At 46.5% G+C, this 20,723-nt stretch overlaps 1 protein-coding gene across 2 annotated transcripts; it reads left to right on the top strand.

The window, feature by feature from the left end:
• Window positions 1-1,080: 1,080 nt before the first annotated feature.
• On the top strand, window positions 1,081-20,158 carry trnau1apb (tRNA selenocysteine 1 associated protein 1b). Of its 2 annotated transcripts, none has more exons than XM_086203096.1 (9): window positions 1,081-1,269; window positions 2,657-2,754; window positions 2,888-2,987; window positions 11,861-11,913; window positions 16,689-16,817; window positions 17,319-17,435; window positions 17,723-18,023; window positions 18,745-18,790; window positions 18,959-20,158. In XM_086203096.1, exons 1-9 carry the CDS (start codon window positions 1,234-1,236, stop codon window positions 19,093-19,095), a joined length of 1,017 nt encoding a protein of 338 aa, XP_086059222.1. In that variant the 5' UTR covers window positions 1,081-1,233; the 3' UTR covers window positions 19,096-20,158. The 2 variants fall into 2 exon arrangements, with proteins under 2 accessions (XP_086059222.1, XP_086059223.1); XM_086203097.1 differs by lacking the exon at window positions 1,081-1,269 and adding an exon at window positions 1,285-1,720.
• Window positions 20,159-20,723: the final 565 nt, after the last annotated feature.

A 20,723-nucleotide genomic window follows, 5' to 3' on the forward strand; every position in this document is an offset into this window, starting at 1 on the left:
AGACACTTCAGCCTCAGTCATGAGGCAGACACTCTAATGTGGCAGAGATAAGGCCAACGTGCACGTAGGCCCTGAAAGTTGAGGGAGCTTCTGAATCAAGGGCAGTGGGGGGGCTCTTAACCATAGTGTCCTGGAGGAAGATCCTGAACCCCTAATGGCTCCTGATGAGTAGGCTGGTACCTGGCACAGCAGCCTCCACCATGAGAGAGAGAGAGTGTGGTGGGATGAGAGAACATGGTGAAGTGTTGGAGAAGTGCCAAAACGGAATGTGAGCGAAGGATCAAGTGGGTATTATACGTCATGTTATCAGAAACTCAGTGTTCAAGTTGGAGATGAGGCAGTGAATGTTATTCCACAAGGAGGCGCTACTGGCATGGGTCCCCCTACCATCATGATAAACTGTTTGAATGCAGGTGGAGGTGTGTGGACAATGGGGAAAAGGGAGAAGCCTTAGATGTGCGATTAAAACATTCAGAGTGCGAATGAAGCTAGAAAATTTGTGGTATGTCATCGTCATGTGACGTCCTTCACCAGGACGTAGTACTTCACTGACGTGGTGACAACCTGGACAGAGGTAAAGGATTTAAATATTTTGGCTCCAAGAGAAAGTAATCCAGGTGAGTGATGTTCAACAGGAGGAAACCACACAGGAAAACATCCCCCAACTCATGAGATCAGTTTGTGGCTGTGAATGGGAGCGACACCTGCTGGTAACCAGAGAAAACTACGAGAACTGGGAAACGAAGACCATGACATCATGGAAATGCCCTGAGACAAGGCGAGGGATAGAGGAGGGTGGAGGGACAGAGAGGGAAAGAGGTGAGGAGGGTGGAGGGACAGAGAGGGAAAGAGGTGAGGAGGGTGGAGGGACAGAGAGAGAGGGGAGGAGGGCCCCCAGCACGGGGGTCACAGGTGAGGTCAGCGGTCGCTGCCATGACATGGCGTTTTAAAGTCCTGCTCTGCTCTACGCTGTAGGCGCATATCCACACTGCGTGCGTGTGTGTTTCCATGCAGCCTGAAATGTAGAGTGTTGCCACTCCAGCTCAGCAGGTGGCGCATGTACCTGTCATGGTTGGCTGCGAGCTACAGTAAATATAAGAAGAAGAGCGACATATACCGGAAGTACCACACGGGTTTGAGACGGAAAAGGAACTCTGAGTCAAAACTTTTACCACTGCAGAAACTATCCTTCTGCGCCGCCGCCGACCTCCTCTACAGGCTCCTGACATCAAAATGTTCAACCGGCTGACGAGCCTGTGGATGGGTGACGTAGGTCTAACGCCTCTCCCCTCGTAACTGAGCGTTAGCTTAGCATTTAGCTCTGCTCACTGGGTGCTAGCTCGGGTACATGCTAGCTGGTTGTATGGTGCTGAGAGATTTCCGAGTAGATGTCGTTTTTACAGCGTTCGTCGTTTATCGCGTCATCACGAGGGTCGGGGGTCGAAGTCAGGCTCGCGCGGTCACTTGTCCTCTGACATCAGATCACCGAGGGTCTCCGCACGAGCTACGAGTGACCGGAAGTCGTCTGAGTGACTGGTGCGTTTACTTGGATCACCTGCGAGGCGTTAATCTGCGGGAATGCACCGAATGAGATACTGTTCACGTCCCGGTTCGGTGGAGGCAGAGCTGGAGGGCTGAGTCCACGTCAGTCCCCAAGGCTGTCCGATCTCCAGCTACCTCCCTGGCTGTGATGACATGGTTCATCTGGAGAGGCTGTCAGGTGATGACCAGGCACCTGGTGGGTGATGGGTGTGTCCAGGCATCCCCAGGTGATCTGGATGAACAACGTCACCTGCTGCTGGAACCGCACACCAGGATTCGAGTCAGCAACCTGCACCTGTGTGCCTCCAACATGCTAAACAACATGCAAACAAACTGGTTGTCACATGTTTCTGATATTCTCTTTGCTACGTGTATCTTTGGCTAAATTTTGATTAATGATAGCAAACATGGCACCCATTAAACATGTGACCCCCTCTGAACCAATCCCATGACAGAATTGCTCTGAACGTTTGAACCCCGAGTTAGCCGGACTCTCTCTCTATCTACGGCTCTGGGAAGTTGACTTCCCCACACCTCAAGAAATGTACTATGTACTAGTACATAGTACTAGTAACTGATGCTAGCAGCCATGGGTTTTAGCCTTTTGCTAGCGTATCCACGGTCTTGAAGAGTTTGTGGTGCAGATGCGGAGTCTTAAAGGGACGGTTCAGTTATTCTGCCGTCCAGTCAGCATCTCACCTGCTGTAGATGATGTCAGCTGCTCCGTCTGGAGAACCAGAGCAATGTCGCAGCAGGAAGCAGTAACTGAACTGTCCCTTTAATATCTGTGGGTGTGCAGGACAAACACCGCAGAGACCCAGGATGAATGAAGTGGTGTCAGAACAAAGTCAAAACTAGTTAGTTACTCCAATGATCATTTTGGACATGATTTTCAGAGATGGGTGTATGAAACTAAGTATGAGCCATTGACTAAATACCAAATTCATGTATGTAATGGTGGCATATCCAGTTTGACCTGGGGGAGGGGCTGTTTGAGCACCTGAGCCTTGGAGAAAAGTGCATGTGAGCCCAGCCCCACATATTCCTGCTTTGTGAGGAGTGCTGTTGTCTCTGAGGGAAAGTAACCGGTGGCCCTATCTTTGAATGTGTGTAGCTCGACCCATACATGGATGAGAATTTCATCAAGCAGGCCTTCAGCGCCATGGGAGAATCCCCGTTTGGAGTCAAGATTATTACTCACAGGATAACAGGGTAGGAAGCTCCGAGCTGCTGCGAGCAGTATACAATTTTACATGATGTCTGACTGTGTGACAGTGAAAGTGTGGATTATCTTTGTCAGTTTGTCATCAAATTTGATAGAACATGATTTTGTGTTTGTGTGCAGTGGTTCAGCAGGTTACTGTTTTGTGGAGCTGGCAGATGAAGGAAGTGTTGACCGCTGTGTCCAGAGACTCAATGGCAAACTGGTTCCTGGATCAAACCCGGTCAGTTCTTTGGTGTAATAGCAAAATTCTTCACTTTACATCTTCAGTATAAACCTAATATTATAAATGTTTATCCACAAATACTTAAATATTTTGTCTCTTTAATACCGCCTTCCTTTTTTCCCCAGTATTAGATTTATTATCAAGGAGAACTTTAATTGTCAGTGTGAGTGTGGATAGTGGAGCTCAACCAGTCTTGGTCCTCCTTGTTATTACAGAAACACAAGTCCATTTAATATACGTGCTTTTCAGTTTGCCCTGTAATTATAGAAGCTATGTGTTCACACTGCGGGTGTCACGATTCCTTTATAGACTGCACATTGATCGAAATCTGATCATCTCCACCTGCCAGTTGCGTCTAAGAAGAAACAAAGGCACAGCTGAGCAGTAGCCTCCGACTGTGACGTGGTGCTAAGTCCCAATCATTAGGTAACAGGTCGGAATCTGCAGACAGTGTGTTATTATAAAAGTTGATTGGATTCACTATGAAATTTGTGAAGGGACTTCCTGTCTGGCTGGATTTACTCTGTGCAGATTGACATGCCTGCCGTAGACTCACCATTTGTCTCTCTGCTTTTGGGACGCCCCTGAAATGAAAATCGCATCATTTTTATTAACTGGCTAAGAGAGCCATTGGTCTCTTTTTATGTAACACACCAGTTCTGCTGCAGCTCCTTCATGCTACCGTGACTGTGATAATGTTCCTTACACCTACATATTATACAAAATCCATAGATACATCGACATCAATGGTGGTGTAGACTGTGGCCTGCTGCTAGAGTCCTGTCTGGTGGTCTAGATCTGGCTTTCACCCATTTGGTCCTGGTCCTGCTCTTGTGCTGTCATGAGTGCAGCCTCTGTGGGGTCTCCAGTCCAGCCTTCTCAATCTGCATTTTTACGAGTTATTAACGATTTGTTCTTAGCTGATGACACTGGAGACTACGCTCTTCTTATTCTCTTAGACCTTACAGCTGCTTTTGACACAGTGAACCATGATATCCTCATCTCTCGCCTGGAGCGTTGTGTGGGCATCAGTGGCACTGCTCTTGAGTGGTTTTGGTCTTATCTGTCTGACAGAAGTTTTTCTGTTAGCCTTGGTGAACATCATTCATCATCTGCACCTCTTCCAAACAGAGTTCCCCAAGGTTCCTTCCTTGGGCTTATCCTCTTCTCTCTTTATCTTCTTCCCCTAGGGGCCATCATTAAAAAACATGGCATCTCGTTTCACTTTTATGCAGACGGCACCCAAATCTACCTGCCCCTGAAACCACATGTCCCTAATTGCCTAGAACCCTTGTCAGAGTGCTTGAAGAACATTAAAGCATTGATGGCTCTGAACTTTTTAAATTTCAGTGACAGCAAAACTGATGTTATAATTTTTGGACCCAGCGGTCCCCCTTATGCCCCTCTCGACCTGGGTTCCCTTATCCCTTATCCCTTATGTCAAACACACTGTAACTAACTAGGGGGTAAAAATCAACAGTGATGTTAAAATGGATCAACAGATCATTTCTGTTGTAAAATCCAGCTTTTACCAGATGAGGATTTTATCAAAGGTGAAGCCTTTCCTTTTCGTGATTTTGAGAGGGTTATATGTGCCTTGTTCCACCCAACGTGTACTGCAATGCCCTCTATGTTGGTGTTAGCCAGGCTTCCCTCTCTCCACTGCCACTTGCCCAGAACGCTGCTGCTTGTCTTCTAACTGGAGCAAGCAGGCGAGAGCACATTTCACCTGTTCTGGCAGCTCTCCATTGGCTCCCAATACATTTTAGAATTCAGTTCAGAATCTTGCCAGAATACCAGAAGCTTTATTTGTCACCAAAGGATGAGCCTAGGGCGAGATGAGTTTCACACCCATTGCCTCGTTTCTCAAAAATTAATCAAAATTATTACTGGTTGAACGTAATAATGGCACACATCAGAATTTTACGAAGAGCACATATACATTTGATTGTGTATGTACACTAAACTTGAGCAGTCCGTTTCCCAAAACTTTCTGCTTATAAAGCACTGAATGGGCTGGCTCCATCCTACCTCTCTGACCTCCTACACCCATATATGGCATGGTCTCTGAGGTCTGCTGGTAGGTCCCTTCTTGTTGTCCCAAGAGTAAGCATGAAACTCAGGGGAGACAGAGCCTTTGCTGTTGCAACCCCCAAACTCTGGAATGAGCTTCCCTCCCAGATCAGACCAGCCTCCACCCTGCTTGCAATCGAGTCTTGTTTAAAAACCCATTTGTTCTCCTTGACTTTCTCCGACCCTGTATGAGAGTTGGCAGTTTTGTGGTTTTTATTTTGTAGTTTTATTGCTTTTTTAAATTTATGCTATATTTTACTTATTTATTTATGTACAGTACTTTGTTCAACCCTGTTTTTTTTTTTTTAATGTGCTCTACAAATAAACTGGATTTACTAGACTCTCAGGCCCCTGATAGGATTTTTGATATCAGATTCTTCTACTACCTGCCTGCAGGCCCCCCTCCCATGCTGGTTCCTCCTCCTCCTCCTCTGCAGAGTCAAGTTCCTGCTGCCTGAAGTTTTCACTCAGCAGTTCATCTTTGGGGGCCATCTTACTGATGTGTTCCTGGATCTTGGTGGTCTGGTCCTGGCCTGTGGCTCTGACCCTCACCAGTCTTGGCCCCTGCTCAGCCCTCCTAGTGTTCATTCTCAGGCTGCTCAACTTGGGGTGGAACCCTCCCTGCAGTGTGAGGAGCTTCCTGGTCCTGGTATCTGGGGCCTCCATCTCCTGGTTCCTCCTACTGAGCAGACCTTCTGACTCTTTGGAAGTGTTTGGTTCTGGCCAACCTCCTTCATCCTCCTCATGGTTCCTCATGGTAGCTGTCCTGAACTTCTGCTGCCTTCTGGTAGAACAGCCCATTGGTTCTGAATGACGTCCCGGTGCCGCTGCTGTAGATCCTGGTGATGTGGATCAGTGACTCCATGTCTCGCTCATTCCTATCTACAGCTGGATCTCATCATGTAGAGGAGGAGACTGATGGTGGATCCACTTCAGGACCAGATCAGTCACCAGTCCTAGTGGTGATCTGGCTGAGGGGTTCAGACCTATGCCGAGCAGCAGCAGGGATGGTGCATCACCTTGGTACACAACACCTGAGGGTCACCTGTGCAGCTTGAGTGGTTTTCCAGAGCTACGTTGAATTCTTGATGAAGCTTCTTAGTATCTTGTTGATGTTGGACATTTCCCAGCACTCCAGTAACCATGAGTGTCACTGATTCGGAGGCTCTAGTCCATCCAGGTGGTCCACAGGTTGGTCTGTCTGCCTGGACTTGCAGTCTCAGGGGGCTGCTTTTATGCACTGGTGGCTGGTGCTTGGCTCCCATGGGACTGCTACCGCTTCCTTTCTGGACACCACTCATGTAGTGGCTCATGTGTCATTTCATCTTAGCTGCTATTGTGCCTGACAGGAGCTTCATGTGGCGCAGAGGCTGGTAGCTGAATGGGATCAAACCCTTCTTCTCCTCCTTCATGATCAGGACTGTTTCCTTGGTTCACTATTCTGGGTGGGTCCAACCATCAGCAGCTGGTTTGGTTCATTGGTGATGCCATGATCAGCCATGATGTAAAAGTCTGCCACTTACAGTGCAGGTGGAACACTGGACACCAGTTAGGTTTGACCACTGATGCTGAAGCTGCTTGGATGTCTATAAGCAGCTTCCCCTGCATGTGTGGATCAGGATGTGGTCATTTCTTGCTGAAGAAGCCCTTGGATGACCAGATTTAGGTTTGTCTTACAAGCAGTTGGTTCGTCTGTATTTCCACAGAGTGGATACAACTGCCAAAGGACTGCATCTGCACTTCCTGACTATCTAGCGGCAGCTGTACCCGTGTATATATAAATACATATGTATATATGTGTATTGAGAATAATCTAACCCCAACAGCTGTTTATGTGCCAAGGAAAGAACTTGTGGTGAAGTGGTCACTGACTGTGACTGTTGGCATGGATGGACGTTCACCATTTTTCTTCTTGTTCTACTGTTGCTGTTTGACCTTCAAGGCTACATTAACGGCTCATTTTGGGCATCTTTATCCAGTGGCTGCATGCAGAGAGAGTGCTGGATCAGACCAGTCTGTCTCTTTGTCTTCGTCGTCCTCCACTTTATCCAGTGGGTCCGGGTCGCGGGGGCAGCAGCCTCAGCAAGGAAGCCCAGACTGTCCTCTCTCCAGCCACTTCCACAGCCAGAACCACAAACCACATGTGGACTGGTAGGGCAAACTCCCATGCCCCCTCCAGCACCCTAGCGAGGGGGAAGAGCTGATCCACGGCTCCACAGCCGGGACGAAAACCATTGTTCCTCCTCAATCTGAGGTTCGACTACTGCCCTGACACTCCTCTCCAGTACCCTGGCGTAGACCTTTCCAGGGAGGCTGAGGGGTGTGATCCCCCTATAGTTGGAACACACCCTCTTGTCCCCTTTCTTGAAGATGGGGACCACAACCCCGGTCTTCCACTCCAAAGGCACCGCCCCCGATGTCCATGCAATGTTGCAGAGACGTGTCAGCCAAGACAGCCCCGCAACATCCAGAGCCTTGAGATACCCAGGGCGGATCTCATCCACCCCCGGAGCTCTGCCACTGCAGAGTGCTTAACTGCCTCGGCGACTTCTGCCCCAGAGATTGGACGACCCCCCCCCCCCCCCCCCCCCAAAGCATTCCCCAAACTCTGTCTCCTCCATGGAGTACGTGCTGGTGGGATTGAGGAGTTCCTCATAATATTCCTTCCACCACCCAATTATTTCCCCAGTTGACATCAGCAGCCTTCCGTCTAAACAGTGTGGGCAAATTGCCTCCTACCCCCCTGAGGCGACGGACGGTTTGTCAGAACCTTTTCAGAGCCGGTACCGGTCGGCTGCCTCTGGAGACCCACAGGCCAGCCATGCCCTAAGCCTCCTAAGGAAGCAACCTTTTCGTCCACCGGGGTAAACCCCAACGTACAGGCAGAGAGTCTAGGGGCAATCAAAAAGCCCACCCCAGCCCTCCACCTCTCACCCGGAACAACTCCAGCGAAAGAGAGAGTCCAACCCCTCTCAAGGAGTTCCGGACCCGGATCTATATGTCGAGGTGAGGCTGTCTATATCTAGCCGGTAACGCTCAACCTCTTCCACCAGCTCCTTCCCCGCAAGAGAGGTGACATTCAATGTCCCAAAAGCCAGCTTCCATGCCTGGGGATCAGACAGCCAAGGCCTCCGCTTTGGACTGCCGCCCAAGCCCCAATGCACCGGGTCCTACTACGGGTGGTGGGTCCACAAGGAATTGGATGGAATTTATGTCTCCTTTTCGGGCAAGGCCCAGCCACCAGGCGCTCGCCATCGAGCCCCTACCCCGGGCCTGGCTCCAGGGTGGGGCCCCAGTGCCCCTCTGGGCTCTGTACACAAATTCCTTGCTTTTATTTCCATGAGAGGTCTGTTGAACCGTTCTTTTTCTGGCCCTTCGCCTAGGACCAGTCTGCCTTGGGTGACCCTACCAGGGGCAGAATGCCCCTCACAGCATAGCTCCTAGGGTCACTAGAGCACTCAAACTCCTCCACCACGATAAGGTGACAGTTCCAGTGTATATGTGTGTGTATATGTATATATATGTATGTATATATGTGTGTGTGTGTGTGTATGTGTGTATATGTGTGTGTGTATGTGTGTATATATATGTGTATGTGTGTATATGTGTGTGTGTGTGTATATATGTATGTGTGTGTGTGTGTGTGTATATATATGTATATATGCGTGTGTATATATGTACAATGGGGGAAATAAGTATTGAACGCATTAACTTTTTTGTCATTACATTTATTTCCAAAGATGCAATTCATGTGACATTTCTGCCAGACACTGGTATTAACTCAAATAATCAACACATGAAAAGAAATCACAACATTCAAATCCATAAAGAATGATTATGTGGAATTATGTGCAATAACACAGGAAAAAAGTATTGAACACACCATGTATGGTGTATATAAGCTGTATAGTTTGGCAAGGAAAGGCACCATACCATCTCAAATCTGAAAGTAATTAGTCTTTGTACTTCCTATAAGTGCAAACCAACATCAGCTGGGTTAGTGCTAATTGATGGCCCTATAAACAGGTTGTTTTTTCACCAAGTAGTCAAACAAGACACATCTCATGATGGGCAAAAGCAAGGAGCTCTCTCAAGACCTTCGCAACCTGATTGTTGCTCATCATCAGAATGGAACTGGTTACAGACTTATCTCAAAGCATCTGAGTATTCCAGTAAGCACCGTTGGGGCTATTATCCGCAAGTGGAAGACGCATCACCTTATCATCAACAGGCCACGCACAGGAGCTCCTCGCAAGATTTCTGACCAGGGGGTCAGAAAGATGGTCAGAAGAGTTCTCAAAGGACCACCCGGAAAGCGCTCCAGAAAGACATGGAGGCAGCAGGTACAAGTGTTACAGAGAAAACGATAGGCAATGCACTCCACCGCCATGGCCTCTATGGACACTCAGCCCGCAAGACTCCATTCCTCAAAAAAAGGCATGTTGAAGCTCGTTTAGAGTTTGCTAAACAGCATCTGGATAAGCCTGTGGAATACTGGGAGAATGTTGTCTGGTCAGACGAGACCAAAATTGAACTTTTTGGCTGTCATACTACACGCCATGTTTGGAGGAGAAATGGCACTGCACATCACCCAAATAACACTATACCAACAGTGAAGTTTGGTGGTGGAAACATCATGGCATGGGGTTGTTTCTCATCTCGTGGTACTGGCAGACTTCATATAATTGAAGGAGCAATGAATGGAAACATCTACCGGCAAATTCTTGAGATGAACCTGCTGCCATCCACCAGGATGATGAAGATGAGACGTGGCCGGACCTTTCAACAGGACAACGATCCGAAGCACATGGCAAAGTTGACTCTCGAATGGTTTAAAAATAAGAAAATCAATGTGTTAGAATGGCCCAGTCGATCACCTGACTTAAATCCAATTGAACATTTGTGGAAAGAACTAAAGAAAAAGGTTCACCAGAGGGCACCAAAGAATATTCAAGATTTAAAGACAATCTGTGCGGAGGAATGGGCAAAAATCACACCTGAGCAGTGTGGGCGATTAGTTAATACATACAAGAAGCGTCTGGAAGCTGTCATTGCAAACAAAGGCTTCTCCACAAAGTATTAAACCAGTCTCAGATAGTGTGTTCAATACTTTTTTCCTGTGTTATTGCACATAATTCCACATAATCATTCTTTATGGATTTGAATGTTGTGATTTCTTTTCATGTGTTGATTATTTGAGTTAATACCAGTGTCTGGCAGAAATGTCACATGAATTGCATCTTTGGAAATAAATGTAATGACAAAAAAGTTAATGCGTTCAATACTTATTTCCCCCATTGTATGTGTCTATATGTATATATACATATAGACACATATGTATATATACATATATATACACACATATGTGTATATATACATATATGTGTATATATATGTATATATACATATATATACACATATATGTATATATACATATATGTGTATATATATGTATATATACATATATATACACATATATGTATATATACATATATGTGTATATATATGTATATGTATAATATATGTATATGTGTATATATAAATGTGTGTGTACATAAATAAAAATATGTGTGTGTATATACAGTGCATACTGTATATATGTATATATATATGTGTGTGTATGTATGTGTGCGTATATATGTGTGTGTGTGTATATATGTGTGTGTGTGTACATATATGTGTATATGTATGTGTGTATATATGTGTACGTGTGTGTATATATATATGTGTGTGTGTATATATATGTGTGTATATGTGTGTGTATATATGTGTATGTGTGTATATATATATATACGTGTGTATGTATGTGTGTGTGTATATATATGTGTGTGTGTGTATAGGGAAGTTAATATGTGAAGTCCCCTCTCTGATCCCTCTATATGTTAAGTCCCATTTTCTCCTCTCTGTCGTTCTTACCCATGATTCCATGTGAGTCAAAGTCGCACCATAAACATTTTTAGTTTCTTTTCTTTCTGATCAAAACATGTAATTTTGCAATATCTTGTGTTTCGTGTATCATGGTCACCAACAGTCAAGAGACGACCAGTAACAATGCTTAGTGCAGGAGAAAGGCCGGTGTGCCGGCTGTGTGGTTCGACATGTGGGTACGGTGAAGTGAAAGCAAAAGAGCAAAGAATGTGTTTTATTTAGTTTTCAGGCCAGGGCTGTAGTTCATTCAGCACGACTGCGCCCCCCCCCCCCCCCCCCCCCACCACCACCAAACATCGGGTCTTGTGGTTTGGAGAATCGTGACATCCATAGTTGGTTTATGTGGCACATTTGTTCGATTCTTTGCTTCTTTTGCTGCCACCATTGAACTCATTTGAAACCAATATTTGAATGCTGTCACAGAGTTTAAGACTTGAGAATACATTCATATTTGCTGCAGTGACAATGACTACCTGGGGACGTGAAATCAAATCAAATCACGCCAGCTTGAAATGTGTCAGTGGTTCACACAGTCGTGAGCTTTAGCTGCTCGCTGATGAATTTGCAATGCTGCTGGCCAAGGGAGGTGGCCAAGCTGCTGGGCTCCCCTGTCCACCGGCCTGTAACTGCTGCTGAAGGTGGCTGAGAGGCTGCTTGTACATGAATGTACTTTGTTTGAAGCTGGTGAATAGAGTCTCTGGTAGGAACTAACTGAGGAATGGGCTAAAGGCTGGTCTGGGTGGAGGAGGTATGTAAACCCAAGTAACAACCATAATAACTCCATTCTCTATTTCAGCAATATCAGTGCTATACTACACGCCTGTGACCTGTTAGGTTGCTCAGTGTCCTGTGTTTTCTCTCCTGTGCAGCCCCGAAAGTTTAAGCTCAATTATGCCACATACGGGAAACGGCCAGAGGCAGGGTGAGTACTGCTGGATGTGAAATCCACTGAAGACATGTTGCACACTGCCTGTCTTGTGTTTCTTATCGAGAGATGAATTTACATCTCAAATTCTCTTTGGCATCAACATCAGCTTGTACGTAATCATCCCTGACATGTTAGCACAGTGGTTGAAATCAGTGTCGAGGGTATTTGCAGCTATGTCAGGGAGGGGAATACACTCACAGGAAATTAGTTCAGAGGTTGTCAAACTGTGGTACGGTTTGCGAGCTCCTTCAAGTGGTACATGGGGGGAGTTCAAAAACAAAGAATATATCAAAAGAGTAAGTACTTTTGCATGTAAATGCATGAACTAATTTATAATTCACAACAAGTTATTCTTCCTTGAAATATTTACGTAGTCGTTGCCTACCAGCAGTGCAACCAAGGCTGCTAATATTAGCAACAAACAACAGAGGACTTTGACTCCACGTGTCTGGTGGACTGAGGAAGAGCCAAGGCCCCAGTGTGTCTATGTGGTGAAGTTCTCAACAGTGGATCATGAAACCAGAACCTCATCATGAGAAAAGCTCATAGAGAGAGATTATTATGGCTGCATCAAACATCTCTGCTGCTTTGGTTTGTCAGGAACATGCTGAGGAACAGGCCTGGTGTCTCTGTCTATCTTCTCTTAATCCCCAACTGATAAACAGGAGAGAAATACTGCCGGCTCTTTTAGCATTGAAGATGTAAGTGATAGTCTGAGTGGACTGACACCATCCACAGCAACAGCATACATAGAAACTGCCACAGGTAAATACACTGAATAACAACACTGCACATAGAAGTACTGTATGTGCTTATTTACATACCACTGCATGAGTTGTCTTCAGCTGAATGGAGTGGCTATGCGACTGTAGTTTTAACTTGGTGGTACTTGGTGCGTCATAGTTTTCGGAGGTTGTACTTGATGGAAATGGTTGGGGAACCACAGAAATAATTCATTAATGTTTAGCGCAGTTCTCACTGAAATTCTGATTTGCAAATCTAAGCTTCATCAGAATTTTTTAGCAAACATAAATGGACGCTTCACTGTTCATTTTGATATTGCAGATGTTATTGTTACAGCAAAAAACTACCATGAAACAGTTAAAAATCAATCCGGCCTTCATCCGTGTTGAAGTACCCGGCTCAGCTTTCTCTCTCGGGTGCTAAAACCAAAACCATTATGACTCATGTTTTCAGATGTCTTTAGGTTGTGCACCTCTGTCTCTTGCCCATCGCTGTCTTCACCCTCAGGTGGTCAGAATTGGCAAAAAGTCACATTCAAATATTCTCTATGAATATGAAGAGCTGGCTCTCTCTTCTTGTCTCTCATATGCAACCCTCCACAGGTCATAGGGATGAATGAGGCTCATTATGATCATTACATCATTTGCTATAGTAGTGAAGTATTGCAGTATTCTTCCAGGGTGCAGGTGATATTCTACACACTCAAAAAGCATCTGTGTTTGGTGCAGATCCCTGTAGTCACACTATCAGTCAAAATAATCACAATTCAGCCTTTTTTCTAAGTTGTTCCGCCCTAATAGAGAGCGCCAATGTCAGTCAACGGGTTGAAGAGCACATTTGATTTGATTCAATCATGGGCCTGTCACACTGATCATCGCAGCGCACGATGTTATTGCTCTGCCTCATTTTTTCAGTGTGTAACTCCCACAGCTTTGAGAAATTCCCAACAACACACACACCAGAACACGTGTCTCTGTCGGGATGTGTGTCACATTTGGTGGCAGCTCAAGTAACCATGGTGACAAAAATTCTCCAAAACTGAAAAAAATTCAAAAAATGAACTCTGATTTTTCAATTGAATGAGCGAACTAAAAGCATGCACTGTTCTCCTACATTCTGCTGCTGTGGTAGCTTACATTGGTTCTGTTTGCACACCTTTGAAGTTTGACCCCAGCCAAACAAAGCTAAGTTTCCTGAGGACGTCCGTTTTTCCTGAGCAAGTGCAACGGAACCAACGTAGATCAGAGGTTGGAAATATCCACCCTCACTTGAAATGGAGCGCAGCAGTAGACACCAGAAGAATGACCTCTCACATGAGTCAAGTCAGTTTTATTTGTACGGCACCGAATCCCAACCAAAGTTCTCTCCTGACTCTTTCCAAGTAGAGCAGGTCCAGCACCTCCCTCCTTCAATGAACCTCCACCCAACAATTCTCCATCAGCAAGCACATCCTGCAACAGCAGCCACCAGAACCTTCCTTTACCAGCAGGAAGGTGGAGCAGATCTAGGATCAGTGGGGACAGAGAGAGAGCAGGAGAGCAGGACAGAGACAAAGACAGAGAATGGAGGAAGACAGAGAGACAGAAGGAAAGGGAGGGACAGAGATAAAGAGAGAGAGAAAGGAGGAGAGACTGATGGACAGAGACAAAGACAGAATGGAGGAAGACAGAGACAGAAGGAAAGAGAGGGACAGATAAAGAGAGAGAGAAATGAGGAGAGACTGTTGGACAGACGGGGACGTGAGCAGGTGGAGCTACGGGTGGCAGCTTGAGCCTCTTCAGGTCTGGAGCCTCCTCCAGCAGCACCAGGATCTGGGATGAGGGGAGAAGAAGAGGAGTTAGTAACACATATGAGGACAGGAGGAGGAGAGAGAAGCCCAGTGCATCATGGGAGATCCCAGCAGTCTGAGCCTATAGCAGCAGATCTAAGGGCCAGCCTAAGCAGTCCTGACTATAAGCCTGATCAACAAGGAGGTCTTAAGTCTGCTCTTAAACATAGAGAGGGGGTCTGGGTCCTGGACTGAAACTGGGAGACGGTTCCACAGGAGGGGAGCCTGATAGCTGAAGGCTCTGGCTCCATTCTACTGTTAGAACTCTAGGAACCAGCAGGAACCCTGCATCCTGGGAGTGAAGGGTTCTAGCTGGATCATAGGGGACTAGGAGCTCTGTCAGGGATGAAGGAACCTGACTGTTGAGGACTTTGATGGTAGAAGAAGAATTTTAAATTCTGTTCTGAATCTGACAGGGAGCCATGCAGAGAAGCCAGTCCAGGAGAGACCTGGTCTCTGCTACCAGTTCTAGTCAACACGCGGCAGCAGTGTTCTGGACCAGCTGGAGAGTCTTGAGGGACTTATTAGTCCAGCCTGGTAGGAGGGAGGTGCAGTAATCCAGCCTGGAAGTGACAAAAGCAGGGACTAGTTTTTCTGCATCTTCTTGAGCCAGGATGTGTCTGATCTTAGCGATGTTACGTAGATGGAAGAAGGCGTCCTGGAGGTTTGTTGAATGTGGGAATTAAAGGGTCCCGGTCAAAGAGAACTCCTAGGTTCCTTACGGTGGTGCTGGGGGCCAGGGTGGTGCCATCCAGGGTACCTGTCTCATCAGATCAGGTGGTCCTCAGGTGTTTGGGCCCAACACAAGAACTTCAGTTTATCAGAGTTTAATAAAGGAAATGATGGTCCTCCATGTTCTCCTGTCCTTCAGACAGGCCTCCAGTTTAGTCAGCTGGTTTGTTCCATGTGGATCATTGATGAGTTCAGCTGTGTGTCGTCTGCATAGCAGTGAACATTAATGGAATGTTTCCTGATCATGTGACCTGAGGAAGCAGGTACAGGGTGAAGAGGACTGGTCCAAGCACAGACCCTTGAAGAACACCAGAATTGACTGTAGTGGTCTCAGAGGAACCATCATTAACTAGTACCAACTGAGACGACCTAGTAAATATGATCTGAACCAGTTTAGTGTGGTTCCTTTAACACCAGTGACAGGTTCCAGTCTCTGTAGAAGGATATGGTGGTCAATGGTATCAAAGCTGCACTGAGATCTAATCAGACCAGCACAGAGACCAGTCCCTCACCTGGAACCAGTAGGAGGTCACTGGTACCTTTGACTAGTTCTGTTTCTGTGCTAGGATGAACCTGGAACCTGACTGAATCCTCCAATCAGCTGTTGCTGTGGAGAAGTCACAGAGCTGTTTAGCAACTGCTTTCTCCAGAACCTTGGAGAGAAAAGGAAGATGTGATGTTGGTCTGTCGCTGGTAGAACTTCTGGATCCAGGCTTGTTTTTGAGGAGGGTTTAATTCCTGCTACTTTACTTTAAAGGACTGAGGGACGGAACCAGATACCAGCGCCACATTGATCATATCTAAGAGGGAGGGGCTAACAAGGGGGGAGAGTCTTGGAGCAGCTTAGTTGGGATGGGGTCTAGGAGACAGGTGGAGGTTTAGAGGAGGACATTATTGAACTGAGCTCATGAAGGCTGATGGGAGAAAAACTGTCCAAGTGTGTGTCTGGTTCTCCAGCAGCCTCTAAGGTTCTGGGTTCTAGGTGCCATGTTGTCAGCTGATGGCAGCAGGAGAAGAATTTTCTCTCGAATAAGGACAATGAGCATCACTATTAGCACGTTATAGCATAACACAGTTAAGCTGCCCAGTACAACCCCACTCTGCCCAGTATGAACCCGTTCTGACCTGCCTCCACAGAAGTAATGAGAAGCACCACTGCCACCCTCTCTGTGAGCACACCAGTGACTGGGATGGAGTTTGGTTCTCATTCACAACACCAGGCAAAATGCAACATGACACATTAATGGCTTGATTTTGAAATCATGGTGGCTGAGCTCAGGGAGGTGTTAAGGCCAGTTTGGAGCCTTTTGAGGTTTGAGCATGTTCATCCTAAATTGTGACGTAGAATTAAAGTATTAACATGTATTCTTGAAGTGCCGTTCTAGTGGGACTAACTATTTCCTCTATCAGCATGTCAACCCACTGACTGTTAGAATCCCTGATCACAGTTCTTTTTTCACTTCAGGCCAGAGTTCTCCGTGTTTGTGGGCGACCTGGCCTCTGAGGTGGATGACTACCAGCTGCACCAAGTTTTTAAGAAGTACCCCTCTTGCAAGGGAGCCAAAGTGGTCACTGACCAGTATGGATACTCGAGGTACATCAGCTGGATGGATTGAGTACTGCATGTATTCTGTTCAGTGGTGGATAATGACTTGGTCTCTACATTGAAGTAATGAGTTTCATCTCTTTCATGGCTTGTGTATATTATACTGGTTTGAGTAGCACTGTAAGAAATACATAGTACCGTATTAAAGCTGTTGATGTGTAAAGATGTTTTTTGTTGTGTAATGAATATTTGAATAATAGTACAGTGGACCTTGACCTTCAGTACTTTTTCATTTATTTTCCACAGAAGGCTGAAGAACTGTTTTCTTGCCATCTTATGCTAAAACTATTGTTTTCCCCATATAGGCTAAGCAAGAGCAACTCACAATTCAAGTGATGCTACCTCATGTTAAAAGTAAAACAACAAGTTTCAGTTCTACCATAATAATACCCATTATATTCTGTTTCTCATTGATAAGTGGCTTTTAAATGGCAAGTATGGAGTGTGTGGTTGAGGGGAGAAGAGGTCTGACTGTGGTTTGACCTACAGAGGCTATGGCTTCGTCAAGTTTGGCGAGGAGAGCGAGCAGAAGAAAGCCATCGAGGAGTGCCAGGGCACTATGCTGGGGGGAAAGCCCCTCCGCCTCAGTATTGCCGTCGCAAAGAGGTAAGATGGCACTCATCATCACGCCACCTGACTGACGTGAGTGTCAGCTAGCACCACATGTCCTGCTTGCCAACACATCCACCAGACTAACGCATAGATACACAAAACACGGCGGATCCAAGTTCCTTTAAGCTGAACGTTCAGGTGTGAGTGTTTATAAAAGGGAAAACATGAATTTTTTGGTAAAGATATTGACATTTCAAACTTGAAGGCCAGTTCTATCGCTGAGGGACATTCTTGTATTCCAAATTCATCTTAAATCCATCTCTGTTTCATCTCTTCGGCAGCCAGAAGATGAGCAGCTACCATGGGGGCCAGGGACAGAACTACCACAGCAGCTACAACCAGTCCCAGTCCAGCTACTATGGCAGCAATAACAGTGGAGGTCAGGGTTACTACTCCCAGTGGGGGGGTTACGACCAGTACAGTGGCTACAACAGTGGCTACAACAGCGCCTATAACAGTGGATACAACAGTGGCTACAACTACAACTATGGCACATACGGATACCCGCCACCAGGCCACATGATGCCGCCACCACCCATGGGGATGCCCCCCATGTCCACAGACCTGCCAGGAGCTGTAGAGGTCAGTGACACTTGAGTGAAGGACCACCATGTTCAGTCGAGTGGTCCAGGTCGTGTTTGACACCAGGAAGCTTTGCACCAAGAGCTACAGCAGGGGAAGGTACATTTCCAAGTACTGCTATGTCGTGTTATCCACAAATCAAATCCATCACTCCACGCGACCAACAGCGTGACCAGCTGGTGGCACTCGCCGCCCTGTGAACAACCTCCAGACAGCCACTTGTTAGTTGTTGAAGTTTGATGGAGTATCATTTTTAAATTGTCAGTCTCCAGTCAGTGGTTCGTAAAGTTTGTCTATTGAGCTTTAACTTCAGTTTCACCGCCAGTGAACAGGAAATGAGGTTTGAGACTTTGTTCCTGTCTCTGTTGTCACTGACCAGAAGCTTGGAGTGATGACATCACAGCCCGTAATATGGCGTTAGAGTTGTCTGCCTCCTCGGAGATTCTGCGTTCATTTAGAGACAGTCTCTCGAGGTGTTTAGAAATATATTATATTGGAAAAGACACGAACAGAAACGTCGACGGGATCCCTGCAGTCCTGCTGATGTGGAGGCTTCAAACGTGTAAATCGTGAGCAGAGTCGCACGGTAACAGCAACCCTACCGAGAGCATCGTGACCCTAGGAAGACCTGTTAGTGGGCAGGAAGTCGCGTCACATGTGCATGGAGTGTCGAATGATCCATGTCCTGTCCCATCTTGTCCCTTCATCTGTCTTTCTGCAGCCGAGTCAGGAGGAGACGGAGGACGCGGACGAGGACAACGTAGAAGGTAACGGCTCCTTGTATACTGAGCTCCAAATATCAGCGGCACTGGTTCATTTAGCTCCCCTAATGGTGCAACATCAGTTCTTTTAGGAGTTATCACAAGGCATCTTTGTCCATAACTTGCCACATGGGGTTTTGTCCATTGGTCATGTGACTTGCTGGTGTTTTACAGAGCCCATCCCAGAATGTGACGTGGACCAGTGGAACAAAGATTTTATGCAGCGCAGCGAGGAACTCTACGACGCCATGATGAGCTGTCACTGGGAGCCGCTAGACTCCGTTGAGTCGCCCATCCCGCCACTCTCCTGATACCCTCGACCTGTCTGACTCCTCCCTAAACTCTAAATGTTCTTAATGGTTCATATGTTCAATAGTCTCCCATGAACTTGTTCCTTGTCGGTGTCCAGCTGTGAGCACAGACATACAGATGTTTGGCTCCTCTCTGAATGTCAAGTGTGATGTTGCTCTGTGGTCCTCTCTGAACTCCTGGAAACCCACAGTAGCTGCAGCCACCTCTCTGAACACGCCCTTGTCACGGTCACTGTTGTGGCGTTTTGGTGAATCTGTGTTGGAATGGTCACGCTGGCAGGTTGGCTAAGTGAAAATGGCTGTGACACAACAGGAGGACGTGGATGCATGTGTCTGCTCACAACCCCCCGCTGACCACTGCCTGCTACACATCAACACTGCCTCCACTGGATCCATTCCTAACTGTTTCCCTCTGCCCGGCACCTGCTGGCCACGGGCCATATCAGTTACATCTTTAGAATAAGAGCATCACCATGGCTTAACTGTCAGAAGGCTTTTATCCTGTCGACCTGGCAAGCGTGGTGGATCTCTGCAGACTCTGGAACCTTCAAAACACCAAGTAACGTAATTGTCCTCCTTAAATTAAAGGTCCAACTGCAGTCGGTAGCGATGAAAGGCATTGTGGGTAATGTCCAGCAGGTCTCACCAGCTAGTCCGGAATCCACCTCACACCAGGTGTGTCTCAGTACTATGCAGCTAATTCATACACACCCTAATGTCACGTTACTTTAATAGTGATTCCGAATGGGCCAGTTGGCATTGGCCATGTACTTCATCTCAGCCTGGGATGGTACTTGTTGTGTTACTGTGTACACGCAGTTACAACCTGTCATTTATTTGTTTTAATGAAGGAATTTCCTCTTCTGTCTTTATTTTGTATTTAAGGAGAAGTTATCAGAGCAGGAGAATTGAAAAGGTCACTAAGCAGCTTGTGAGTACATCTGTATATAACAACGATACAGACCTGATCTTTGTCCAGGCAGCATTTATTCACTGCTGACGTGTGATTGATATTTTCTATCGATCTTTCTGGAGATGCTTTATCAATAAAACAGGAAGAAGATTGTTGTCTCTTTGTCTTCATTCTAATAAAGTTGGCCCTGTATGCTCGCCAGCACCTCACCTTTCACTTCAGGAGTAGAGATGCTGAATCCATGGGACCTGGCATGTTCTCCCCTTGTGAAACACATGTCTGGTTAAGCACCTCTGGAGTTGGTCTGGTGCTGCAGAGCATTAATTCAAGTATTCATTCACTCATGCTTTCATTTAGAGTGAGTGAAACAGGATTTGTGGAACAAGAAAGTAAAGAAACAATTTGATTCTGTTGACAGCACGTGGATTACATGGAAGCAACCCAAAAACAAGTTCATCCCAGAAGACCTAAGGGTGCCGGTAGCCCACCAGTGCTGTGGGACCCACTTGACAGCATGCCAATGTGTGTGTCTTTTACATGTATGTGTTCAGGGGCCCCTGTCTCTGGGCAGTTCTGCTGGAGTGGTCTGCGTGCAGGGCCTTGCTCCATGATTGGAGTCAGGGCAGGGCCAGCGCTGCTCCCCTGTCCTGTTTCTGACTGACCCCCATGGTCACAAGCTGTTAGTGTTGGTGCATCAGCTGATGGAAGCCTGTGT

Source organism: Aulostomus chinensis, chromosome 5 (assembly GCF_037954235.1).
Source record: "Aulostomus chinensis isolate RoL2024-O1b breed Wild chromosome 5, RoL_Achi_v1.0, whole genome shotgun sequence".
Taxonomy (NCBI): domain Eukaryota; kingdom Metazoa; phylum Chordata; class Actinopteri; order Syngnathiformes; family Aulostomidae; genus Aulostomus; species Aulostomus chinensis.

Coding starts and splice junctions, on each gene's coding strand:
- trnau1apb (XM_086203096.1), top strand. CDS start 1,234: ATGTTCAACCGGCTGACGAGCCTGTGGATGGGTGAC. Junction 2,988..11,860: donor TGGTTCCTGGATCAAACCCG/GTCAGTTCTTTG, acceptor TCTCCTGTGCAG/CCCCGAAAGTTTAAGCTCAA. Junction 18,024..18,744: donor ACCTGCCAGGAGCTGTAGAG/GTCAGTGACACT, acceptor GTCTTTCTGCAG/CCGAGTCAGGAGGAGACGGA.